The sequence below is a fragment of the Elephantulus edwardii genome, unplaced genomic scaffold, assembly GCF_000299155.1.
Source record: "Elephantulus edwardii isolate Elephantulus edwardi_28Jun2011 unplaced genomic scaffold, EleEdw1.0 scaffold00052, whole genome shotgun sequence".
In the NCBI taxonomy this organism is placed as follows: Eukaryota; Metazoa; Chordata; class Mammalia; order Macroscelidea; family Macroscelididae; genus Elephantulus; species Elephantulus edwardii.
Window position 1 is genome coordinate 10683343 of NW_006399802.1, and position 27818 is coordinate 10711160.

At 38.0% G+C, this 27818-nt stretch overlaps 2 protein-coding genes and 1 pseudogene across 2 annotated transcripts; 1 reads left to right on the plus strand and 2 right to left on the minus strand.

The window, feature by feature from the left end:
• The first annotated feature begins 5522 nt into the window (after window positions 1-5522).
• On the plus strand, window positions 5523-6482 carry LOC102874306 (olfactory receptor 13F1-like). Its single transcript, XM_006886978.1, has one exon. The coding sequence runs from the start codon at window positions 5523-5525 to the stop codon at window positions 6480-6482; it is 960 nt and encodes a 319-aa protein (XP_006887040.1).
• An 8679-nt stretch (window positions 6483-15161) lies between these two features.
• Window positions 15162-15804, minus strand: LOC102874702 (annotated as a pseudogene).
• A 9956-nt stretch (window positions 15805-25760) lies between these two features.
• Window positions 25761-26720, minus strand: LOC102875103 (olfactory receptor 13C3-like). The gene has a single exon (XM_006886979.1). It carries the CDS (start codon window positions 26709-26711, stop codon window positions 25761-25763), a length of 951 nt encoding a protein of 316 aa, XP_006887041.1. The 5' UTR covers window positions 26712-26720.
• Between the last annotated feature and the right edge of the window lie 1098 nt (window positions 26721-27818).

The following is a 27818-nucleotide window of genomic DNA, read 5'->3' on the forward strand; positions in this document are numbered from 1 at the left end:
CTTTTAGCAAGCAAGGTTATATCATTTGCATAAGTTGTTGATGAGCTTTCCTCCAGTCTTGATGTCATAGTCTTCTTCATAAAGCCCAGTTTCTTGAATGATTTGTTCACCATATAGGTTAAATAGGGATATAGAGAGGATAAAGACCTGATGCACACCTTTCCCAATTTTAAATCATGTAGTGTTCCCTTTAAATACTAGTTTTTAATTTCTACTTCATTGTTCAGTTGGTACATTCTATGTTTTTTTTCATGCCATATTATTTTTCTCTAATTTTTAAAAAAATCATTGTTAGCAATATATGCAGTAAAACATACTCCAGTTCAGCGTATGTATAATTTAGCAATAGTACATGTGTATTATAACCCATTATGGCTAACAATGAGAAGAATGGGAATTCCAGAACTTAATTGTGCTTGAGCAAAACTTATACTAAGATCAAGAAGCTATTGTCTGAATAGAGCAAGGAAATACTACATGGTCTAAAATTAGGAACGCTGTACATCAGGGCTGTATTCTCTCTTTATACCTATTCAGTTTATATGCTGAATAAATAATTTGAGAAACTGTACCTCCTGAAGAAGAATATAGCAACAGGATAAGAGGAAGACTCATCAACAACCTGCGTCATGCAGAAGACATAACTTTGCTTGCTTAAAGTGAGGAGGACTTGAAGCACGTTATGTAGATTAAAGATTAAAGCCTTCAGCACGGATTATATCTCAAGATCAATAAAACAAAAATTCTCACCACTAGACCACCAACAGACAACAACATGATAGATGGAGAAAAGATTGAAACTGTCAACTACTTCACCTTACGTGAACAATATGCTTGGTACCAACAAGCAAGAGATCAGGAGATGCATCACACTGGGCAAGTCTGCAGTCAAGTGCCTTGACAAATTACTGAGAAGTAATGTCAGTTTGAGGACTAAGATGTACCAGATTTAAGCTATGATCTTTTCAATCACTTGCTCTCTGAGAGCTGGACACAAAAGATCTGATGTGTTTGAGCTCTGGTTTTGGAGAAGAGACTGAGTATCTTGTATGTTGTTGATTGCCATCTAATTGAGCACGACTCATAGCGACCCTACGAACAAAAGGTCTGAAGCCTTTCTATAACTAATAATATTTATCAAAGTTCATAGGGTTTCCAGAGTCATATTGTTAGGAAATGGATTCCACTGCTGCTTCCAAACCTGTCTTAAATTGGGAGCTCCACCAGCCATTGTACAGCATGGTTAACTGTTATGGCATTTGATACTCCGATGGTACAAGGGTTAGCATCACAGCAACCTCAGGTTACCTCATTACAGCATATTGACAGAAGAGTGTTGTACCACTTAGAAGAATGTTCCTCCAAAATATAATAACAACCAACTTTTGAATACAAAAGCCCATAATAATTGATTGTCATTTTGCTGCTGTTAGATGCTATTGAATCAACTATAACCAATAATGACCCTCTGAGCAACAGATTTGTACCCTGCCCTGTCCTGCACCATTCTCATAATTGCTGGTATACTTGACTGTAACAATTAGAGTCATAATGTGAGATGTGATTGACATTGTTGAAATGGATTGACATTGTAACTGTAACAATAACCTATGGACTGCCAAAAGAACAGGTATGTTTTGGAGAAAGTACAGCTAGAGTGCTACTTGGAGGCAACAAGGGAAAAGCTTCATCTCACTTTCATTTGGCAAACATATTGTAAACAGAGAACACAAAGAATACCTCAAATAAATAAATTTTATTATAGAATTCTAAAAATACTTTTATATGATAAAGCTTAAAAAATCTTACCATAAAACTTATGAACCTCACACTGATGGTTTTGTAAAGTGGAACAACCACTATGGAAGGAAGTTTGATGTTTCCTAAAAAAAGTGCACATAGAAATCACATATGTGGCAAGAAGCTGCACTGCAATCCCAGAGGCACTTGGTTCAAATCCACCAGATGCTCTGCTGAAGAAAAAGGGACAATCTCCTCCTGTACCAGTCAGATTCGATTTGATGGTACACACACACACACACAAATTATAATAAAATAAAAATTAATAAATAAAAATTTTTTTAAAAAAGAAATCACATATGACCTGAGTATTCCACTTCTAGGACTGTGGCAAGGAAATTAGAGCTAAGATATGAACAGAAACATGTCTTCTTATGTTCATAACAATAATATTCACAAGGTCAAGAAAGTGGAAAGAGCCCAAATGCCCATCAACAAATGAATGGATAGAGAAAGTTGCATACTCACACAACAAAGTACTATGCAGATCTAGAGAACTGAGTAGTTTGTAAAATAAGATAAAACATGGAAAAACCTACAGAGCAGTATGTTGAGTGAAATAACTCAGTCACAAACTGGAAACTACTGTATAAGACAAATATTGTGAAAGTCGGAAGAGAATGGAGTGATATATATATGTGTGTGTGTGTGTGTGTGTGTGTGTGTATGTATGTTCAAAAGGGGAAGGGAATAAGGGAGCAGGGACAAGAGGGAGCAGGAGAAAAATCACTAGCATAGCAGAGGTTAGTGGTCCAATGGAGTGTGTGAGTGTGTGTGTGTGTGTGTGTGTGTGTGTGTGTGTGTGTGAAGAAAGAGGAAAGATACGATGAGGACTTGAAGGCTTGGGGAGATAAACTGCATAGATCAGAAGGCATCCAACTTTCAAAGAGAGTGAGAAATATTCAGTATTCTTCCTCATGGTTCACCAAAAACGTGGACTTTGCCACTTTGATGGCATCAGGTTTTGATACATCCACCAAATCAACACCTGGGTATGGTTACCAGTTTGTGTTCTCCTAATCCTCAGTGTTAAAGTTCAGCCGACATGATTCATCTTATATTGAGGAAGGCATCTAAGAATCAAAATATATTAAGCAAACTGCTTTTAGGAATCAGCTTGGCTCAATTCTTGGAAAATACCTACAACAGCCAACAGAAATACCTCTCTGAGCTCAGTCATACCCAAATTATTTGGGCAAATTACAGTGGGGTGGGAGATCAAGGTTGATCTTCATCACTTAGCAAGGGTTTCCGTTATGTAAAACACAAGGTGAATGTTAGTCCCGTTCCAGGAATTCTCATATATTTCCATTTTTTCCTTTTTTTTAGATTTTACTGAAAGTTTATACAGAATTTGGATTTCCATTCATTCTCTGTTGCACATTTTCCTCCCTGCCTCCCCATTCTGAGTTCGTTTTTCTCTTTGAAAAATTATCTTCCTTTTCCCAGTTGCCATTTTTTAATTAAATCAGTCTCTTATAGTCTATGAAAAGTTGTTGAGAACACATAAAAGAATAATTCTAGAAAGGGTTTCTAGTCATGTGCTGTGATGTAAAATTACACAAGGTGTAAACTCTACTTTGAATGCATTTTGGGGAGAAAAAAGTTCATGTTATTTATTATTTTATTCTAGATTTTCATTAATTTACATTCATTCAGAGAATGTTTATATACAAATGTTTTCAACTGTTTACCAATATTTTAATAAAAATTTGCAATATCTTAGAAAAGGGGGGAAGGCATAGATCAATGGTAATGAAAGGAAACACAATGTGTATAAGAAACACGGTGTGCATAAATGAAACAATATATGTGAATGATTGTGTAAAACATAATGTACATGAATGAAACACAATATATATGGAAGATTATATGCAAACCCAATAATTTTTTTTAAAAAATCTATTCTTTACATTTCCTTTTTAAAATATTTTTATTGGATTTCATATAATAATTTATTTACATTATGTTTCATTCATATAAATTGTGCTTTGGGGTTTTTTTTTTTGGTTGTTGTTGTTGTTTACTCAGAATTTTACCATTTTCTCCACTAACTCATCAGAAAGAGTGAGTTCAACGGGTGATCATCCTCATAATATACATTGTGTTAAGTTTCCTTTTAAATTTAATGATTGTTATTGTTGTTGTTAGCTGCCTTTGGGTCAAGTATGATCCATAGTGATACTATGAACAACAGATCTAAACCCTGTTTAATTCTCATTATCTTTGACACACTTGAGCCCATTGCTGCAGTCAGTGCATCAGTCCCTCTGGTTGAAAGTCTGTCTCCACCTTTCCTACCACAATGTCCCTTTACAAGGAATAGCCTCTTCTAGCAACATGTAAGGATTAGTGGTGTTGTTGTTGTTACTGTTGTGTGTTCTTACTGTATGGATCTAGTTGGAACCAAACCATAGCTAACCTTCCAGCAAATTTTCAGAAACAGTCAATCACACAGGAGGAGATTGTTTGACCTTCTCCAGGGGAGCAATTGGATTCAAATAGTATGCCTTCAGGATTGCAGTGCAGCATCTTACCACTAGGCCACCAGAGCTACCTATGGTTACTATTAGGCATCTTTAGACTCTCATTCTATGGTGGGTTCAAAATCAAACACAGTTTGATCTCATACAAATAAGCCCCTTTCAACTTGAAGGAGAAACTACCCAAAACTTTATGCTAATTCACTCGACTGCTTTCCACACTGCAATCTTGAGCAAAGTAGCCCTTCTCAGAGACAGCATTGACAGGAACATGTTTATTTTTGTTTGAATAGCATTACAATTAGAATAGATCATCTCCCCAACTATAATTGGATCTATGGGACATTGTCCCTGGAGTTTCAGTATTTGTAATCCTGCACAAATAGAGTTCTAACTTTAATTTGTTGTGTGAATTTGCAAAGTTTTCACTTGTAACAAAGAATTTAAATTGCCTTGTAAAGCCAGTGACTGGTCCTTTGGAGAATATATCCAGAGCAAGGGGTTAATTCTAGTGACATGAAAGAAACCCCAGGTGTTCCTGACCTTGAAAATATCTGCATCCGTGACCCTGGCCTTGAGAAGAGAACTTAGTGCTTTGTTTAAATGCTCAGGAGCTCCATTAATATCTGTGTATTAGTATTAGTATTAGTATTAGTATTAGTATTAGTATTAGTATTAGTATTAGTATTAGTATTAGTATTAGTAGTCTATGACTGTAGGAATCTAGACCTTCATTTATTCAATGAATCTCCCCAATCACTATGGACAGAACTCTAGCACTATCAAAGAAGCTATGATCTTGGAAAGCACGATAGTTCGTAAGTGAGAAGCTTTATCAAACCAAGGGAAGGAAGAATTCCAGTGGCCCAGAGGTAAATAGATGGCATAATCCTATGTCAGTTATGGGCAGGGTTTTTGGAAAAAAGAAAGCAAGCAGGAGTTTGTTTCTGTCCTCTTTCTTAATGGGCCCTGGTTCTACATCAGCACTGTCAAAAGTATGTCTCAGAGCAAACAGATAATTTTGAGAATACTTTTAATCTGCTGGATTCTTCTTGAAATTTTTCTTGGAAATGGTAAATCATTCAAATGTATACCCCAAGTAATCACACAAAGCCAGAGACGTATTCAAGCACAGACCACAAATCATAAGATAAAGAACAATAGTAAATGCTGAAAAGAATGTTTGGTGTGTATATAAAAGATGATGTTCATTCTCCCTCTGAGTGAATGCACAGTAAAATGTTCCAGACAAACTGGACAACTATAACGGATTTTTTGTTCCTGGGATTTTCCCTCTACCCCAAAGTTGAGATCATCATATTTGTATTGTGCCTGGTGATGTACCTGGTTACCTTGCTGGGCAATATTACTCTGATCTCCATCACCATCTTGGATTCTCACCTACATACCCCCATGTACTTCTTCCTCAGCAACCTCTCCTTTCTGGACATCTGGTATACCTCTTCTGCTCTCACTCCAATGCTAGCAAATTTTGTGATAGGGAAAAACATCATCTCGTTCTCGGGATGTGCTGCACAGATGTACTTCTCTCTTGCGATGGGGTCCACAGAGTGTGTGCTTTTGTCCTTGATGGCATATGACCGGTATGTAGCCATTTGCAACCCCCTCCGATACCCTGTCATCATGAACAGGAAGGTCTGTTTGCAGATTGCAGTGGGCTCCTGGGTGACTGGCTGCCTCACGGCCCTCGCGGAGACGACGTCTGTACTACAGTTGTCTCTATGCGGTAACAGCATTATCAATCATTTCACCTGTGAAATTCTGGCTGTCTTGAAACTGGTTTGTGTGGACACGTCCGTGGCGGAGTTAATGATGCTCATCATCAGCATCCTTCTCCTTCCTATGCCGATGCTTCTCATTTGTGTCTCCTATGCCTTCATCCTCTCCAACATCCTAAGAATCAGTTCCGTGCATGGCAGAAGCAAAGCTTTTTCAACATGTGCTGCCCACTTGACTGTGGTCGTTTTGTTCTATGGGACAGCTCTCTCCATGTATCTGAAGCCTTCAGCTGTAGATTCACAAGAAATAGATAAGTTTATGGCTTTGGTATATGCTGGATTAACACCCATGTTGAATCCTATCATCTACAGTCTACGGAACAAAGAGGTAAAAGGGGCTGTAAAAAAATTGCTTTTTACGAATCCTTTTAGTACAGCTTTAATTTCCATATTCAAATAGTATTGAAAAAGGACATTCACCTGAATAATTTCCAACATTATATATAAAACGATGTTATATTTGGTATAAACAAATCCTGAATAATACATACACAGGATAGGCACTTGCTATATTATGCTATATACTTTGATTTTTATAAATAAAACTGCTAGTATTTAATAAAGCCTTTAGGCAGTCAGATTTTTATTTTCAGAGAGGTATTTAGCATTTTTACTACTAAATATAATATTAAAATTAAACACATGCATTTATTGGTTTTATTATATCTTCTCAGTATCTAGTCTGGCAACACCATGATACTAAATAACACAGTTCGTATATATTTTGTTGAACCTAGAAGTATTTGATGTAATTTTCACTTAAATTATTTGTCTTTTTTCTGAATTGAAGAATAGGAAATATTTTAAGGTTAAGTGCAAATATAATTAAAGTTATAAATGTACTAAAATAAAAATTTAAAAAACCCTAAGAAAACTTAAGTGATAGTACTCTTTTCTGACACAATCGAATGTGGAAAAAAAAATAAAGTTTTAGAATATCTGAATACAGTAGAAGTCATTTTATTTATTCAGAGTACATATAGAAGAGATGTGTATTATATTGCTCTGGTAACTAAAAGATCCCATCCATTATTCTGAGGGAAAGGATAGTCAGTTTCTTCCTCCAGTCTGAGTAAAAAGGAGCTTGTAGTTGAGAGTGCGTGGATTGAGAAAGGAACCATCTGTGAAAAAAGAATCCACTAAGTAGAAACTGTGCTCATTTTCTTAATATTTTTGTTAGCTACTGTCAAGTACAGTACAACTCATAGTGACCCTATGAAAAACAGATTTGAACCCTGTCCTATTCTGCACCATCTTTATCAGCTCTGATGTACTAAGAACCCTTAAATGCATGAGGAAAAAGAAAATTTCTCTTCAGATACTAGCTGCCTGTTAACTCACTCTCTCTCCAAAAGATGATACCTATCGGTATTTGCATTTTTAGTAAAAGCAATCCAGTTATTCTGATTTTTATTCTTATTTTAAAATGCCACTATTAAACAACAGAGACCAGAGTGTGACATCAAGTTATTTGACTAAAAAAACAGAAAAGAAACAAAGGAGTCTTAAGTCTTTTACCCAGACAGTTACTATAACAATCTAATTTTAGGAAATTGCATGCATTGAATCTTTTTTTACTCAGGAAGTTATCCTTTGTTTTTGTAAATTTTTAAAATTCTGTAGATAATACATTAAAATAAAAGAACCATGCCTCATCAGTGTGTTAGGCATATGACATTTTCTGATGATGATATCTCAGTGCCTTTAAGGGAATTGTACAAGCTAGAAATAGCTATGGGACACCACAACCAACTGTTCAGAGGCAAGATTTAGTTTAATGGTTTCACGAGAGTGGCTTCTCAGATTTCCAGGTTATGTCTAAAAGAGCCATATTTCTAAACAGCAAGTGCTAGAATCAAATAAACTCTTGCATGGTCCAAATAGGTTTTGTTTTCCCTCCCATGGCAGACTGGAAATGTAATCTTGGATTGTTTTGATTACTTCTTCATTATAAGCCATTTCATGTGGAGCAAACCCCGTTGTTAAAATGTTCTACATTAAGGAGAGTAGTTAATTAGCTTGCTGCTTGCAAATAATAGTCACATCCTGTCCTTTCCTTTGAGGCAATATTTATTATACACATCTTTTCCCCATTATTCATATTCTGTTTTCTTTGGTGTTTCATTCACACAAGTGATTGACTCCAATGGATGAGTGAGTACCTTCAATACCTTGTGGAAATTTTCCTATTTAAACTTTCAGACAGCAACCTTAATTCCAAGGTCCCCACATACCACCTTGAAATGTGTTCATATGAGTTTGTAAAAACAAACTGTTTTTGCAATCACACACCAATCTATGCATCTAGATTCCTGAATGCCTAATATGTTTTCTGAATGGCTCTGGTTTTTCTTTTTTAAAGTTTTAAATGATTTATGATATGGCCTAGTATTTTTTTAATATAGCAATTTATCATACAACAGGAATACACTAATGTCTGTGCTACTTTATTTTAAAACTTTCTCTACTATCCTGAAGATAAGAATCACCTAGATGCTTGTTCAAAGTCAATATATATAAACATAATTTCCAATAAGATATCTACTTATCTATGGGGAGCTCTGGTGGCCTAGTGGCAGGAAACTGTGCTGCAATCCTGAAGGCATACAGTTCGAATCTACCAGCTACTCCACTGGAGATGGACATGCAATCTCCTCCTGCTTGATCAACAGTCTCTGAAAACCTGCCAGAAGGTCAGCTATGGATCGGTTCTAAATCAATGGAACGCAAGAAGAACAACAAACTTAACTATGTGTCCTATAAAGGTAAAGTGAGTCTTATCAGATAAGAATCAGTAGAACATTTAACATTTAATGGAAGAAATTGAACCACTTTATTTAATGCTTTTAAAACACAGGAGGAAAACAGTGATAGATGTGAGGGAGATGAGAATATTGAGAACAATACTTTATCAGGATTTATGATGAAATTTGCTGTGCTCCAGAGTTTTTGTATGGAAGCACCAGAAATAGAGACCATTCAATGATATAAAAAGTTCAGTGGATAAACCCAGGGAATTTGTCAAAAGGATTGTCTAAATGCAACTTTCCCTGTCTTATTTGTTCTAGCTCTTACTTATGTACAGAATAAAATAAAAATCAAACTTATTTTGAAAGTGTTCTACATACTTAAGAGAAGAAATATTTTTAAAGCGTATATAAAAATTTTCAGTCCTTTTAGATAGCACTGTTGCCAGTCCAGGAAGAACTACTTCTGGCCGTGAAAGACTATCAGTCTTAGCAAAATGAGTCTAGAAGCTAAAGTCACAAAATCCAGGCTTCAGAGTTTACACTAGCAACCATAACGCTTGTCTTCTATAAAGTGTGCCACGAGCATATCCAGTATTGTAGCCAACAGATAGATGAAAAGAAGAAATTTGAAAAAATGCTAGAGAAAATAATTAGCAAAGAGTTCTCAAAATCTATTGAGATGAACTCATTTCTGTATAGATCACTATATAACTATTCTTTAATTCTCTAATATTACAATTATTGTTATGTTGCTGTGTACCGTCAAGTTGGAACAAACCCATAGCTGACTCACTGACGGGTTTTCAGAGGCGATTAATCGCACTGAAGGAGATTGTCCATAAAGCTCCTGCAAAGCAGCTGATGGCCTCAAAGCACCTGCCTTTGGGATTGCAGTACAGCTTCTTTCCACTAGACCACCTTACTATTGTCATAGTTGGCCACCATTATTGCTGTTATTGTTGATTGCCTTTGAGTAAAGCACAGCTCATACAGACCCTATGAAAAAAAAGCCTGAAGCCCCGTTACAACTATTGACATTTATCAAAGTTCATAGAGTTTCTGGAGGCGAGTTGTTCAGGAAGTGGATGCCACTCCTGCTTCCAAACCAGTCATAGAATGTCATTGGTTGAGTCATCTGCTATATATAAACACCCTACATACAGCAGCTCTCAACCCTTTCCAGTCCTCAGCCACTCTCACGAATTCTAACACAACCACCCCCATCGCCCCAGGTACTATATTAATCCATCTCATCCAGGGTCTCCCTCTCCTGCGCTGTCTGTCCACCCTTCTGAGCATGATGTCCTTCTCCAAGAACCAATCTCTCCTGGCCACATGCCCGAAGTAAGTGAGGGAGAGCTTCAAAATCCTAACCTCCAAGTAGAGACTTGGTTTCACCCTCTCCAAGATAGACCTATTTGTTTTCTTGGCAGTCCGTGGTATGTTCAAGACTCTTCTCCAGCACCACAACTCAAAGGCATCTATTCTTCTTTTGTCATAGGATTAATATGACTAAATTACATACACACCTTGGTAACATAACGGAGCCTTGGTGTCACAGTGGATAAGATAATAGAATGCTTCTTAGTCCACAAAGTAAAAAAGTTGATTACTTTGGCCAAGAGTCTTCCTGGTGAAAGGCAATGCTTCCAGGCATTTTCTTGACAGCCTCTGGCTCAGTGCTGAGCAAGGAATCATTATTAACAGTGGTGGGTGTTATCAAGTCAGCCACTCTTTATAGAGCCTATATAAAACAACTAAATTCTACCTGATCACATGAGTTATTCTCATAACCACTGCTGTGTTTAAGCCCATCTTTGCAGCCAACCCACATGGTTAGGGTGTTTCTCTTTTTTTGCTGACATTTTTACCAAGCATGATGTTCTGATCTAGAGAATAGTTCTTGATAATATATTGAAAGTAATAGTCATTTTTAATTATTATTTTTGTGCATGTACCATCAAATCAGATCTGACTGGTACAGGAGGAAATTGTCCCTCCTTCTCTGGCAGAGCATCTGGTGGATTAAAACTGTGTACCTTTGGGATTGCAGTACAGCTTCTAGCCACTAGGCCACCAGAGCTCCCCTGAAAGTAATAGTACATTAAAAGTAATTGATATGAAGCCTTGCCATTATTTTTAAAATTATATTATTATTATATTATTATTATATTATTATTATTAAAAGGGACATTCTTGTTGCACTTCTTCTAAGGCATATTTGTTCATTCTCTGGCAGTCCATCGTGAAGTCAATATCCTTTGCCAACATGATAATTTGTAGTCGTTAATTCATCTTTCACCTGCCTTACTCATTATCCATACAAACTACTATAACTTAAGGCAGATGTACCTGAGTTGCTGGTATGGCATCCTCATTTTCTTTAAAACTTCAAAGAAGTCTTTTGCAGCTTTTTTGTCCTATGCAATGTACTCTTTGAAATAAAATTATTCAAATGTTCCTTGACAGTCCAAATTATTTGAAAATATTTTTTAAAATAGTATCTTTTTTATTATTTAAATATATTCATCACAACAGAGAGAAAAACAAGTCGGTAAGTTTCTATTCTATTTTTTTTTTCTCCTGAGGAAACGTTTCAATAGAATGGCTTTAATGAAAGATAAGCAAGCCTTTGCCTCCATCTACTGGCGTCTTTGTCTTCCTCAATTGCACTGGGAAATCTGCAGTCAGAGATCTCTCCAAAACACGGAGGAGCAACCATGGCTGTGTGAGGACTAAAGTGCACCTGAGCAGGACACAGTCTTTCAAACCACTTGCTGTGCATCTGAGACCTGGATAATGAACAAGGATGGCAGAAGAATTGAGGTCTTTGAGCTGAGTGTTAGAGAATAGTACTGAATAGCCCACGGACAACCAAAAGAACAGACAGATATGTCTTGGAGAAAGTACAGCCAAAGTGCTCTTTGGAGGCAAAGATGACAGAGATAGGAGAGGGTATTTCGTGCAAAGGGTTATCATACTTGGAAAGCTGAAGGATCAGTGAAAGAAAAGAATACTCAACTAGATGGCTCGGCACAGTGACTGCTCCAATGGGACTGGATATGTGAGAAATTAGAAGGATGACACAGCATAGGACAAGGTTCAGATCTGATGCCCAGAAGGTCAAGATGGGCCGTTCTCAACTCGATAGCATCTGACAACAACGATAGTGGTATAATAGCATTGTAACATTAAAACAAAAGCTGCATACCTGTCTGTGAAGACAATGCTTATGCAGGGCGCCCTCGTGTGTGGGGTGGAATTGTTCTATGAGGTTTTTCTTAGTTTTTGTGGAAGTAGTCATGAGACAGTGGTGAGAATCTTTGTCTTTTTGACATTGAGCCTCAATCTATATTGGAGGCTGCAGTCCTAGACCCTCTGCAGCAAATGCTTCAGGTCCTCCTCACTTTCAGCAAGCAGGGTTGTGTCAACTGCATATCACAGATTGTTGATAGATCTTCCACTAATCTTGACCCCACATTCCTCCTCATCGAGCCCAGCCTCCAGATAATCTGTTCTGCATACAGGTTGAAAAGGTATGGAGACAAGACACATCCCTGGTGTATGCCCTTCCCAATTTTGAACCATGCAGTGTTTCCTTGCTCTGTTCTGACGACTGCCTCTTGGTCCAAGTATAGGTTTCTCATTAGCACGATCAAGTGTTCTGGGATTCTCATTCTTCTCAGAGTCAGCCACTGGGCCAATTGGAAGCGTCAGGATGGATGGTGAAGAGATTTTGATTGTTCACAGCTTTAGTTTACTTGGCTCCACAGTCAACACTCTGGGCACCAGTAGCCAGGAAATTAAAAGACGGATTGTCATGGGAAAGTCTGCCATTTAGGGACCTCTCCAAAGTTCTGAAGAGCAATGGTGTCTCTCTGGAGACTAAGGTGCCTCTGATACAGGCCATGGTCTTTGCGATCACTTGTTATGCATCAGAGAGTTGGACAGTAACTAAGAAGGATAGAAAGAGAATGAATTGATGCTTTTGAGCTGTGGTGCTGGAGAAGAGTATTGAGGGTACCATGGACTGCTAGGAAAACAAACAGATTCATCCTGGAAAGGGACAAACCGGGCTGCTCCTTGGAGGCAAGGATTCTGAGGTTTCGTCTAACATACTTTGGATATGTTGTAAGGAGGGACCGGTCTTTGGAGAAGGACATCATGCTTGGGACGGTGGAAGGCAGGCGCAGGAGGGGAAGGCCCTCTATGAGGTGGATTGATTCAGTGACTGGGGTAATCAGGATGGGTGTATCAGAGACTGTGCAATTGTCACAGGATAGAGCAGAGTTTAGGGCTGTTGTACATAGGGTCGGTATGAGTCGCAAGTGACTCGATGTCACATAACAACAATAGTCACGAGACATTTGACAGTCATTAGACTGTCAGATAAGTTGTAAACTCCAGTCGTTAGGTGAGTTTAATTGCCACTGAGTCTGAACTGACTCATAGCTGATCCACAGTGAGTTTGCAGAAGCTGTAACTCACACAAGGAGATTGCTCATCTTTCTGCCCAGGATCTCCTGGAGGGTTTCAACCACTAGACAGGTGAACTATTCTGAATTTGATGTACTGTTCTAGAAATATGGAAAATACCATTCATATGTGGCCTTTGGGTCCCAAACAACTTCTGAAGGACCAAACCACAAAATAGACAATCACATGATACAGAAGTCAAAACCAAAGTAAGTGATTTATTCTGAATTTGATGTACTGTACTAGAAATATGGAAAATACCATTCATATGTGGTTACTAAATTCACTTCTCCAGCTCAACTTTCTGTCTTTTTTAATATCTCTTACTGTTTGCCCTCATCTCCTACGATTCTCAGAATCTTGTCCTGGTTTCAACTGATAGAGCAATGATGTCAGTTTGAAGAATAAGGTACTCCTGATCCAAAGGATAATAATTTCAATTACCCCATATTCAGATTAGGGTTGAACAGTGAATGGCAGAAGAAAAATTGATATCTTTGAATTGTGATGTTGGAAAACAGTGGTGCATATCCCAAGGACTGCCAAAAGGACAAAAAAATATATCTTACAAAAGGTGCAGCCAGGGTGCTCCATGGAGGCAGGGATGGTGAAACTTTGTCTCACAAATTTTGGTCCTGTTAGGAGGGGCCAGTCCTTAGAGAAGGACCTCATGTTTAGAAAGGTGGAGGATCAGCAAAGGAAGGGAGAGCCCTCAACAAGGCGGATTGTCACAGTGACAGTAACAGTGGCCTTGAGTATGTCACAATTGGTCAGGAGAGCATTCCTTGCACACACACTAGGCCCCTGAGCACAATTTGTAAATTCTAATAATATACAAATTAATCCTTTAAAGGATATTGTCATATTTATTCTGAATGTTGTTATGTACCAAGTCGTAACCGACCCATAGCTGACCCTCCAGTGGGTTTTCAGTGGCAGTTAATCACACAGGAGGAGAATGCTCATCTTTCTCCCACTGAGCAGCTTATGGATTTATTTTTCAACACAATTGTTTTTCTTATGTTGAACTATCCCAACATTCCTGTTATACAGCTCACTTGGTCGTGATAAATTATTTTTTGATATGCTATTGGATTCTATTGGCTAGAATCTTGTTAAGGATTTTTTTTCATTGAAATTAATGATAGATATTGGTCTATAGTTTTCTTTTTTTGGTAATAGCTTTGCCTACTTTTGGTATTAGGGATGCTTGCATCATGGAATGACTCAGAGTTTTCCTTTTTCTTCTGTTGGTTTTTTTTTTTTTAACAATTCTGATAGGATTGGTGATAGGTGATCTCTGAATATTTGGTAGAATTCACCTGTAAAGCCATCTGAGCCAAGACTTTTTTTTATGGTAGAATCTTTTTATGACCTGCTCATTTCTTCTTTTGTGATGGGTCTGTTCAACAGTCCCATTTCTTTCTTCCTTCCTTCTTTCTTCTTCTTCTTTTTTTTTTTTAAAACCAAAGCCCGCCTGGACTCCAGAGCTTGGTGGGGCTATCTGAAGTCAACAGTCATTTATTGAGTGCCTGTTACATACTAGATATTATTTCAAATACTTGGGATACATCAGAGAGCAAACAGATCCCTGCCCTCATGGAGCTTACAATCTAGTATTTCCCACTTCACTTGCACACTGACCTGGACAAGTCCATACTTCTCTAAGCATGGATAACATGCTTGCTGTTCTGGAGATGCCAATAAGACCCTTGCCTCTCGCCCCAGCCTATCTCTTAGGCAATAAATAGGGCTGGATGTTGATTTTTAATAATAGAGCACACTGGGGATAGGGAATTGGAGCTGGATTGTCTGCTGTGCTGTGGTCGTAGGCTATGCAGAGGCCATGATGGCTACGCAAATTGCTGCCGCTGCTGTTTCTTCGTGGCTGCCTTGCTGGCTAGGTCCTTGGCCTTCTCTGTAGCTGCCAGTGCTGTCTCTTTTGTCTTTTGCTCAGCTTTCTTGGCAGTTTCAGTAAGTGTCTTAGAAGGGGCTTCACCTTGTAGCTTGGCCAAGATGTATTCAGCACCCTTCATAGTCTTGATCACATTGCATTTAAACTGAGCCAGATCAAATTCCTGGACAGCTCTGGAGATACCAAACAAGCTAGAAGAGACACAGGCTTCTCAGCAGTTTTCTTTCCAACCAACGTTACCAGAGTTCATACAGTAAACCACCATCAGCCGGGCAAGGCTGATGTTCCAGATGAAGGTGGTCATGGTCTGATTCTGTGGGTCCACAGCAGAGTCCTCCAGGATGTACACCGAGTGAGCAACATTGGCAGGAAACAATCGCTCAGCCCAGCGGGTAATCCTGTTGGTCTTGGTCAGGAGTCTTCGGGACAGGAGTTTCTGGTCTGGGGTAACCTCCCCGTGTACTTATGTCTTCCACCAAGACATGTTTGCTGTAAGGATTCAGGTACCATTGTCAGAAGGCAGCGAACATTTGGTCCCAGGAACTTCAGAGTATGCTCTGGCCCAGGAGATATTTCACCATTGTCTTGGCCCATAAGGACTCAGCACCCGCGAAGCATCAGGAATGCAGAGCCTGGGGGTAGGGGGGATGGGGGCACGTGGAGGCTGGGTCAGAGCTCAGGTCCACCCACCAGGCTCGCTCAGTCACAACCAAACCGCACCCAAGCTTCCTCCTCCATAAAGAGTGGTCCAAGTGTCCCATTTCTGTGTCAATATAGGTTATGGGTTCCTAGGAATTTATCCATTTCCTCTAGGTTTTAAAAGAAAATTGCCTTTGCTAAATAACTTGTGAGTAACAGGTAGGACTTGAAGTTCAAGTTCTTTCCACTGAAGTCTTGAGGTCTTTGCATCTGCGCCATGACAAGTTATCTATACCTTCTTGCCTCACCAAGTAATATTCAGAAATTTATCCTAATGAAACAATAAAGTGAGTGGAATACTGCAATCTTTCAAAACTTTCAAGTGCATGTATTACCTGGGGAATTTTGTTACTGTGCTTTTTCTTGTTTACTAAGTTTGAGCCTGGGATTCTGCAAATCTAATAGGACAGCCAGCAGATGGTGAAACATCTTCTATAGGGTCACACTCTGAGGAGTAAAATTTTATCTTTTATATCACCCAATTATCCAGATGTTTTTGGTAAAATAATATTGTCTTTTTTCTTGACTGACTCAAGAAACTAGGAAGTGTCCAAGGACATAATTCTTTTGTGTTTCTGAGCAAAGACTTGGGTTACATCTTGCTATTTGTTATTCTTCAGAAAATATTTTTGAAAGAAAAAATGTATAGAAAGGATAATCTTATGCTAAACTACTTAAATATACATAGGCTTTTACAAATCTCTTAACGTGTACCCAATCCTGTTCCAGGAAGAGTAAAGACAAGGAAAGAATCCAACATGGTGTTTACCACTACAAAGTTCAGAACTCAGTGAGGGAAGAAGGAAAATCAAACAAGTACAATTTGACATAGGATATAATTGCATTGGGAAGCCAGAACAAAAAATGCATTCCTGAAAGGAACAGGTTAATGAGAAATATACAAGTCAAGCAAAAAGCTCAAGAGGAATTTCAGACTTAGACCAGAGGTAGAAGGAAGTGTATAGTCCAAAGACAAACTCAAAAGAGAGATTCTCACTATAGAAGCAATTCAGAAAAAAACCCCAAATTTTAAAAGTAAATATTCATATTTTGATGAAACAAATGAAGAATGCTGAATCTTTTATTTATCATTATTATTAATATTATTTTGTGTGTGTAGCATCAAATCAGATCTGATTGGTACAGGAGGAGATTGCCCCTCTTTCTCCAGTAGAGTTTCTGGTGTGCATCTACATTTTAGAGATGATAAAACATACTTCTTCCTTTTCAGTTAGTCACAGAACTTTTAGTGTGTTACATATTGTAATGATACTCAAATTGACAACTGTTCAAATCAGTCTGGTACTTTGTGGAAGAAAAATGGGCAATCTAGTCTCATATATTACAATCTTGGACACCCATTGGAGAGTCACTATGTGTTAGAATTGACTGACAGAAGGAGTTTCAGGGTGTTTGTGTGGTTTTTGTTTGTTTTAGTGTGTATCAGATATTTTCTTGAAATTAGGTAATATGAATAAAATCTCAAGGTTATTAATGTGCAGAGACAACACTCATCATTATTTTAACAGCATTAAAATCTCTATTGAAACCTTGACTGTCCCTTGCTACCAATGTACAAGAGAAACATACAAGCTAATTCTTGTGTACCGGTGTCATACTGGATTACTTGTTGGGTTGTTAATTGAAAAGTTAGCAGTTTGGATCCACTAGTTTCTCTGAGAAGAAAAGACGGACAATCTGCCCCTGTTAAGACTGGCTATCTGGTCCTGTTATTAGTTACAGACTCAGAAACCCAATAGAGGGTGATCATGGGTCAGAATCAATTCAACAATAGTGGTTCAAACATGACTTAGAGAATGCTCAGAGATGTGGGGTTGTATTATATTAGTCAAAACACACTGTGGAATAATTCTACATGCTCTCAAAGGACCTCAGGATAAACTAAAGTTTTTCCAGGTAGGGCTCAGAAAATGATGAGGATAAGGTCCACGGGCACCTTGATCTGCTTCACCATAAAAGCAAAATGAATAAAAACAATCAAAACCTTGGCTTACTAAGGAAACATAGCAAAGTTACTAGTTTGGCCCCTTTGCACAATTTCGTACCACTGAGCCACCATAGCTTCTCAATGGATCTGGAATGGGTTGGTATAATCTTGAATTCTAGCATTGCATCCAGTGTAGTGTTACTAATTTGGACAACATTAATATTCCTCGATTGTTCACTTGTATCAGGCTTTCAACCAAAAGCAATAATAATTATCCTTCTGTCATACTCTCAAGATTTCATCTCACAAAAATAAGCACCATAATAGAGAATATCAATTCAAAGAGATTCCTTAATACTTCTCTGAACACAAATGAAATGGTTTTAGCACAGTATGCTGAAACTTGAGATTGAGAATGAAAAGTTTCACTTGTGGTTCTTGTCTTATAATTATAGTCTTGGTTTTCTCATATGAAACATAATAGGTATATCAGAGATGATAAGGTTGGATCCGGATAAAGTAGGGTTCAGAGCTGCTGTACGTAGAGTCACTATCAGTCACAAGTGATTTGACAGCACATAACAATGTAATAACAATAGAAATATCTGATACTTACCTCACTGAATTATTTTTAAGGCAATGACTAGAGAGCATATGGAAATTATATTATAGATGAATGATAATTCTAGTAATGGTAATAATAACAATAAACATGGGGCTATTTTGTTTATAATAAATAGCTAACTATATTGATTCAGTTCACTCAGATTGTAATATTTAGTAACTTAAATTCAAAATTTCATGTATTCAAAATTTTGAATCTAATCTGTATATTGAAAAGTATGCCCACCTACAAGAACTGGTTATTTTTTTCTTAATATTTATGTTGACAATCTGAACTAAGCTTCAACAAACAATACCAGATTCCATAGATGAGGATGAGTAAATATTTGCTAAGCAAAAGTTGTTGTAATTATTCCCAAATTCCCAAAGCAATTTACAGTTAGAGTGAAAGATATGTGCAATGGAGACACTCTTGACACGTCAGGGATATAGTCTCACAAATTCAACAAAGACTAATCTTGGGTATAAATTGTAGCTGAACTAAAAAAGCAAAAGTGAAATTAAATTCTCCCCTTCATGTAACTTTTGTAAACAGAGGACAAATGTTCACTAAGTATTATTAGATATGAGGTTCTTTAAATTAAAAATATATTTATCCAAAATAAAGCTAATTCAAAGATTTTAAAGATTCAAAGAATAGTTATCAAAATCCAGATATTATGAAATAAGTAAAGCACTTTTTCCAGTGAGTTAAAACTTATATTTTATATAAATAATAATTTGCATTATAATTTAACATTTTTGCCTGGTTTAGCTTCACTCTTTCTGAAAAATTGAGCTCATTCAGGATGCCATCCCAAGTATTCTTTTGAAAAGAAATGCAGATAATAAAAGAAATAAGTTCACAGTATAAAAGTAAATCCACATGCTTGAAGCTGCAAAAGAAAAATAAACCAACAATAACTAGTGCCACAAACTCTGTTAGGTACATGGCACATATTGAAGTACAGTATTTTATGAAAGTCGTATTAAGCTATATTCTATATCCTGACTGTAATATTGAAACACATACTATGACTCTTGGTAAAATATTTGAAATCTGAGAAATAACAGTTTGCTTAAGGAATCAGAAACAATATTTAAGCATAAACACATATATGCACCCACACATAAACACAAATATACATATGCCCATGAATATATTATTAATATGCATACATTTAAAGATTCAAAAAGTCAAAGTTATTTTTGTTGTTTTTTTAACATCTCAAGTTTTACATTTTAAAATCAGGTACAATACAATCTTAGGACTGAAAACTCCAGAAATAACATAGCTAAGACTTCTCTTTCTGTATGTGAGTAAACTATGGTGACAGTGAGAGAATAATGCTGCAAAATCATAGTTAATATTTAACTTGAAGAGAATTCAGAACAATCTTCTCACTCAGAAGAACTAGATATAAGAATAATGAGACTTCTCAGAAGAACTAGGTAATAAGAATAATGACACAGCCAGTAGTACGTTTGAGTGACAGGAAAAGCAGAGGGTCAGTGACTGCAACAATGGCTTGAGCATAGGCTTGGGTACAAGTCAACTTGATGATGTCCAACACCAACAACATGAATTTTTACAGATTCTGTAACAGTAACCAATTAATTAGCAATATGGCCTGTAAGACATATTCCCTGCACCAGGGAAGTTAAAGGACTGTCTATACAGAATATGAAGTTACAGAATACTTTAAGGGCATAAAAAGATGTTGAAGCTCAACATCAAGAAAACAAAGATTCTCACCACTGGGCCAACTGGCAGCATCATGATAAATGGTGAAGAGATTGAAGTTGTTAACAGTTTTAGTTTGCTTGGCTCCATAATCAACACTCTTGGTACCAGCAGCCAGGAAATCAAAATAGGAATTGCATTGGGATAGTCTGCTGTCAGAGATATCTCCAGAATCCTGAAGAGTAACAGTGTTAGTCAGGAGACTGAAGTGTGCCTGATCCAGGCTATAATCTTCTCAATTACCTACTATGCATCAGAAAGCTGGACAATGACTAGGGATGATAGAAGGAGAATTGATGCCTTTGAGCTGTGGTGCTAGAGAAGAGTATTGAATATACCATGGACTGCTAGGAGAACAAAACAGGTTCATCCTAGAGAGGGAAATCAGGATGCTTCTTGGAGGCAAGGATTCTGAAGTTCATCTAACATACTTTGGACATGTTGTAAGGAGAGAACAGTCCTTGGAGAAGGACATCATGTTTGGGAGGGTGGAGGGACAGCACAGGAGAAGACGACTTTTGCTGAGATGGATTGATTCAGTGACTGGGGTGATGGGTATAGAAGTCTCAGAGACAAAAAGGTTGGCAGGATTTAGGGCTTTTGTATATAGGGTCAGAAGTTCAAAAGTCATAACCTACAGAATTTATCAAGCCATGATTTTTCCAGTCACCTGCTATTCATCTGAGAACCAAACAATGAAAAAAGGATAATAGAAGGAGAATTGATGTCTTTGAGTTGTGAAGTTAGAAAATAATACATAATATCCCATGGACTGCCAAAAGAACAAACAAATATGTTTTACATAAAGTGCAATAAGGATGTTCCTTAGAGGCAAGGACGATGAAATCTCATTACACATACTTTGGGCATGTTGTTAGGAGATGCTACTCCTTGGAAAGGGACATCATGTTTGAAAAGGTAAAGGGTCAATGAAAGAGAAGAGGGCCCACAGAGAGATGGATTGATAAAATATCTGCAGCAATGGGCTCAAGTGTGTCGGGGATGATATGGACGGTGCAGGTTAGGTCAGGGTTCAGATCTGTTGTTCATAGGGTCACTGTGAGTCCTACTTGACTAGATGGCACCAAACAATAACAATGTTTAACCAGAACCAAAAACAATGGGTCCCACACAGAGGAGGAGAAGAAGCTCAAGCTAGAGGTTCTCAACAGTGACAATATTCCAGTTTAGAGGGGTCAGTGACAAAGCAGCAGACTTTGTAAACAGAAACCAGGATCTACCCCCATGATAGTTGATTGGCAGAGGAAAAGAACTCAGGTAGGAGAAACAAGGTCACACTGTGGCTCTAAAACTAATGCAAAGGAAAATGAAATAAAAAATTAAAGCTTTGTTAAGGGGAGGCTTTTTCTAGACTATGTGTTCCAATGATAGCCTGCGCTCACAAACAATATACAGGAAAAGATACAAACTCCAGCAGACTTATTGAGGAGTTTCAGCTGATTGGAGAATAACTAGAAATGCATAGTGCTTTGGTTCAGAACAAGATCTGTTCCTAATTGAGCATTAAATCTTGAAGCAGATTTTTTTAGGTGAGTCAGAGCAGATGTATATGGTTCTTGTTTGTGTTCTTGTAAGATGCCATTGAGTTGACTACAACTTAAAGCAACTCCCAGAACTAGAGATTGAAACCTTCTTCTATCCTGTGCCATCCTCATGTTCTGGTCCAATGGTGTAGTTTCTATGCCAATCCATTTCCTTGAGAGTCATCCTCTCTTCTTTGACCCTCCACCCTTCTCAGCATTATCTAATTTTTGAAGGACTGGTCTGTCCTGAAAACAAGTCCAAATTATGTAAGACAAAATTCCACTATCCATGCCTCTAATGGGAACCTTGGCTGCACTTCCTCCTGCAAAGACAGATTTGTTTAATCTTTTGTCAGTCTATTATATATTCAATATTTTTCTCCAACCACCACAATTCAAAGGCATTGATTCTTTTCTGTCTTATTATTTGTTGTTCATATTTCAGATACATAGGAAGCAATTGTGACTGAAAATATCATGGTTCTTACTTAGCCTTCCTTAAGAAAAAGGGTTAAAGCCTTTTCAATGTTAAACTGTGTTCAGTAAGTCAGAGTGATTGTAATGAAGAATTTTTGCAAGTAGGATTTTGGTCAAGAGCCGTGGTGGTACAGTGGGCTAAGAGTTGGGATGCTGACCAAGAGTTGGTGGTTCTTGTGGGAGAAAGAGGAGGGAGTCTGCTCCTGTTAAAAGCTTACAGCCTCAGAAACACTATGGAGTACTTCTACTCCATCCTATAGGTTATATATATGTAGGAATCAACTTGATGTCAGTGACCTTGGAATTTTGACGGGATTGGTTCAATCTTTTCAATGTGAAGACAAATATGTAAAGCATTAAAGGGCAAACATATATGTAGTCCATAAGTAGGAATTTCAAAAGCCAGATATTGCATTTTATCACTATTTCTGATCTTGTAAGATCATCTTAGGCATGTTGTTGTTGTTATGTGCCATCGAGTCAGCTGGGACTCCTAGCAAACCTGTGTACAACAGCTCTGAGGCTTACATTGTCCTAAGCCAGTCTCAGTGATTCTGACACATCTACCCTCCATTTCCCCAGTTACTGTGTCAATTCATCTCATCTGGGGACTTCCCCTCCTGTGCAGTCCCTCCATCATTCTGAGCATGGTGTCCATCTCCAAGGACTAGTCCCTCCTGGCCAAAGTGAAACTTTGATCTTTCTGTGAGTTTTGTATTTGCTTTTTTCAGTGTTTACATACTGACTTCTCTTCCTTCTCTGCTATTCTGCAGTGTTTAGAACTCAACAAAGTTATACACATTAAGTCAATGACAGCATTTCCTTCGCTAGAACCCAAACAACTCTCTTGTCACTTCTTCAATTGTCTAAAACTGGGAAAAACAACTATTCCATTCTTCTACAAGGAAAAAAGAGAAAATATCTTTTATCATTTCACTCATTCTTTCTTCCTCTGGCCAGGTCTTCTTCCACATCTATTTAGGTGGAAGACCCAGGGGAGAAAGGCAGTGGTGATTGATATAAATAGGAAGATTGTCAGGGGAATGTGGTTTATTGTGTATCATCTGCCTGGTTTTCAGAGGCAGTTAATCCCCTTGGAAGAGATTGCCCATCCTTCTCCCATGAAGCAAGTGGTGGCGTCAAACCACACCCCTTCAGTATTGGAATGCAGCCTCTTGCCACTAGGCCACCAGAGCTTTCCTAGTAGTAGCATAGGAGACTTAAGTAGCATAGGGAATAGCATAGGAGACTGAGTAGTGTTACATAGTATGTTTAGTATACAATTTAGAGTTTTGGCTTCAATCTGAAATTGTGGGATACATGACACTCATACTGGTAGTATTCAAGATATTTCTCCAATTTACTGAGACACCCATCAACATTGGCAGCTGAAATGTATTCATCACAAATTTTAAGTAAATTATTTAAGCAATACTATGTGGCACTTGTGGGAGCTCTGGTGGCCTAGTGACAAAAATTTTCTACAATCCTGAAGGTAGATGATTCAAAGCCACCAGCTGCTCTATGGGAGAAGGATGTGCAGTCTTCTCTGCTGTGATTACCTGCCTCTGAAAACCCACCAGAGGGTCAGCTATGGGTCAGTCATAACTCGATGGTACACAGCAACAACAACATGTGGCACTTAAGAGCAACGAATTGTGGCATCAGGATTGGTGGAAGATCTATTAACAATCTGCGTTATGCAGATGACACAACCCTGCTTGCTGAAACTGAGGAGGACCTCATGCACTTGCAGCAGAGGGTCAAGGACTGCAGCCTTCAGTATGGACTGAGGCTCAATGTCAAGAAGACAAAGATTCTCACCACTGGACCAATTGGCAGCGTCAGGATGGATGGCAAAGAGATTGAGATTGTTCACAGCTTCAGTTTGCTCAGCTCCACAGTCAACACTCTTGGCACCAGCAATCAGGAAATCAAAAAGCGTATCGCGATGGGAAAGTCTGCTGTTAGGGACCTCTCTAAAGTATTCAGGAGCAACAGTGTCTCTCTGGAGACTAAGGTGCACCTGATACAGGCCATGGTATTTGCAATCGCTTGTTATGCATCAGAGAGTTGGACAACGACTAGGGAGGACAGAAGGAGAGTGGATGCTTTTGAGCTGTGGTGCTGGAGAAGGGTACTGAATGTACCATGGACTGCCAGGAAAACAAACAGATTCATCTTGGAGAGGATTAAACCAAGCTACTCCTTGGAGGCAAGGATTCTGGGGCTTCATCTGACATACTTTGGACATGTTGCCAGGAGGGACGGGTCCTTGGAGAGGGACAACATGCTTGGGAGGGTGGAGGGACAGCGCAGGAGGGGAAGACCCTCCATGAGATGGATTGATTCGGTGACTGGGGTAATCGGGATGGGTGTGTCAGAGGCAGTGAGGTTGGCGCAGGATAGAGCAGGGTGTAGGGCTGTTGTGCATAGGGTCGCTATGAGTCGCAAACGACTTGACGGCACATAACAACAACAACATACAATAGAGAGCATTATGCTGAGTGAAGTAACTCAGTCTCATAAGGACAAATATTGCCTAAGATGATTATTATAAAAATAGAAGGATCACTAATAAGATCTATATAAAAGTCCAAAGGCGGAAGAAGAGGGGAAAGGGAAGTTGATGTTGAGAAGAGAGGAAAACCACAGGAGCACAAAATTTGGTGGATGGAGGGCGAGGAATTAGGAAACATCCAGTGGGGACCTGAAAAGACAGGGTGATAGTGGGCATAAATAAAGGGTGTTTGATTTTAGAAAATGCAATGTATAAGAATGATCATATGAAACATAATTTGAATGAAGGAACGTGCGAAAGACAATGTATATGAATGAAACACAACATATACAAATGTTTTATCCAAACACATAAAATATAAACAAAAACACATAAAATAAAAACACATAAAATATAAACAAAAACAATTAATCACATGCCCAAAAAAATGACCCCAAAATTTCTACCCTTGTCATTGTTAAGTAATATTTGCTATAGCAAAATTAGTTTCCAAAACTTATGTGTGCTTTTATCCCACTGGATTGTGAGACAGTAGACCAAAACACATCTGCTATAAACAGGTGGGAGATTCTCCTCGAACACACTCTCTTTTTATATGTCCTTAAAGAGCATGTCCGGAACTACTGAGGGGTTTCTCAGTAAATTGCACTGCTAATCCAAAGGCTGTTCATCAGTCCAAGCCGTGACACAAAAGCCATCAACGCATACAATCTCTGACAGTTCAAATTCACCAGTGACTCTGCAAAGGAAATATGGGCAGTGTCCTACCATTGTAATTTACAGCCTTGGAAATTGACAGAGAATTGTTATGAGTCAGAACCCACCTGATGACAAGAAGTTTCAGTTTATTGCTTGTGACATAGCATACTAAAGAAAAGTGCTTCTCAAGGGAAAGAATAAAGAAATTAATTCTAATCTTGTTCTTCCAAGAAGATTCTCACTAATTCACTATGAGTACATCTTTGAGTTTGTTACATAGACATAGATACCTCCCGGGGTTATCAGGTAGGCTTGCGGTTCAGCAGATATTTCACAGCAGCTTTTACATCCTTATTCCTCAAGCTATAGATTATAGGATTCAGCATGGGGGTTACTACCCCATAAAAGAGGGAAATGAGTTTGTCAAGTGCTTGCAACTTGTCCTCACCAAGCGAGTCTTGGGACTTGGGTTTTGCATACATAAAGAAAATGGTACCATAAAATATGATCACCACAGTCAGATGTGCTGAGCAGGTGGAAAATGCCTTGCGCCGTCCTGTGGCCGAGCTCATTCTCAAGATGGTGTAAAGAATAAACAAGTAGGAGAAAAAAATAATGACCAGTGGAAGAACCAAGAAGGCCATATTTGATACCACCATGGTGATAATGTTAAGGGATATATCAGCACAGGCAAGCTTGAGAACAGCTAGTATTTCACAGGTGAAATGATTGATAATGTTTTTCCCACAGAAAGGCAATTGCATGGCAAGGGTTGTTTGCACAATCGAGTTGATTCCACCAGACAGCCAAGACACAGAAGCCAACAGCACATACACCAATTTGTGCATGATGATGGAGTATCTCAGAGGGTTACAGATGGCCACATAGCGATCAAAAGCCATCATGCCAAGAAGCAAACACTCTGTTGATCCCATTGCAAACCCAATGAACATCTGTACTGCACATCCAGAGAAGGAAATTGTTCTTTTCTTCGAGATTAAGCTTACCAAGGTTGAGGGAACAGAAGAGGATGTGTAGCAGATATCTAGAAAAGAGAGGTTGCCTAAGAAGAAGTACATGGGGGTGTGGAGACGGGAATCAAAGATGCTTGCTATGATGAGAACACCATTGCCAATTAGTATCACTAGATACATCAATAAGATTAGAACGAAATAAATGATCTCAAGCTTGGGGTACCCAGAGAGACCCAGAAGAATGAAATCTTTCAGAAATGTCTGGTTAAACTTATCCATGTCACCAGCTTTCAGGTTGTAAATGGAAAATAGAACATAAAAATATCCACTGCAAAGGGGAAAATAATGCTAAAATTCACTTGAACAATCATTATTTTTATGAAGGAGTAGAGGATGTGTATGCTTGAACTTCTAATATTCCGTTATCTTCAACACTGCACAGCTAGAATACAATGAAATTAAAAACACTGCAAGTACTACAGCCCCATTGCTAGTGTGTAAACTTACACTGAAGTGACTAAAGTCCTAGAATGGAAAATTTCAGACAAATATGACATTCTTTCTCATTATCACAAATAAGTAGAATTCTGCAAGCAAATAGAATTCATTGGAAGGAATTTTGAATCAGCTATTAAACACAGATGGTCAAAATGTTAAAAGAACTTTTTTAAAAACACAACCTTCAATATCTCACACCATGTATCTTATTCTTATCAAATAGTGTATATTTTCAGATCTTTAATAACAATATGTCAAACAACAAGTAGCAAAAATTTACATCTGTCCAATGGCAAAGTGCGTTGTTAATCTCATACTCCAGGCCACTCTTAATATCTTCTTTGACGACTCTCATGATAAAACTTTCAAGTAGAGCAGCTCTGCATGTATATGATAGGTAACCTTTGTGGAGCATTGAACAGTTCTTTCATTCTGTAATTTCAGAGTTTTTTTTTGCTTATTGATTTATATAAGGCAATCTGAATAAGCAATAATAATGTTTAAGTACTCAAAAGCATATACATATATTTATATATCATTTTATTCTTCATATAGTACAATTCTTATATTATCTCCACAATATCAAATTTATTTTAAAAAAAGACACAACTTGACCAAGGTAAATTAGTCAGTAAATAATAAGATCATGAGAGAAGAATGGGCAATCTTCTCCTGGTCAATTAACTGCCTCTGATAATGGAAGGTCAGCTATAGTTGATTCCAACTTAATGGCACACAACAACAACAACAACAAAAATAATAATAAAATAGAGCTTGAAGCTCAGGTATTAAAAATTATATGAAGTCTATACTTCACTAATTTTCATGTGCATACAAATTATTTGCGAATGAGGTTAAATGACAGATGGTGTTTATTAGAGTTCAAGA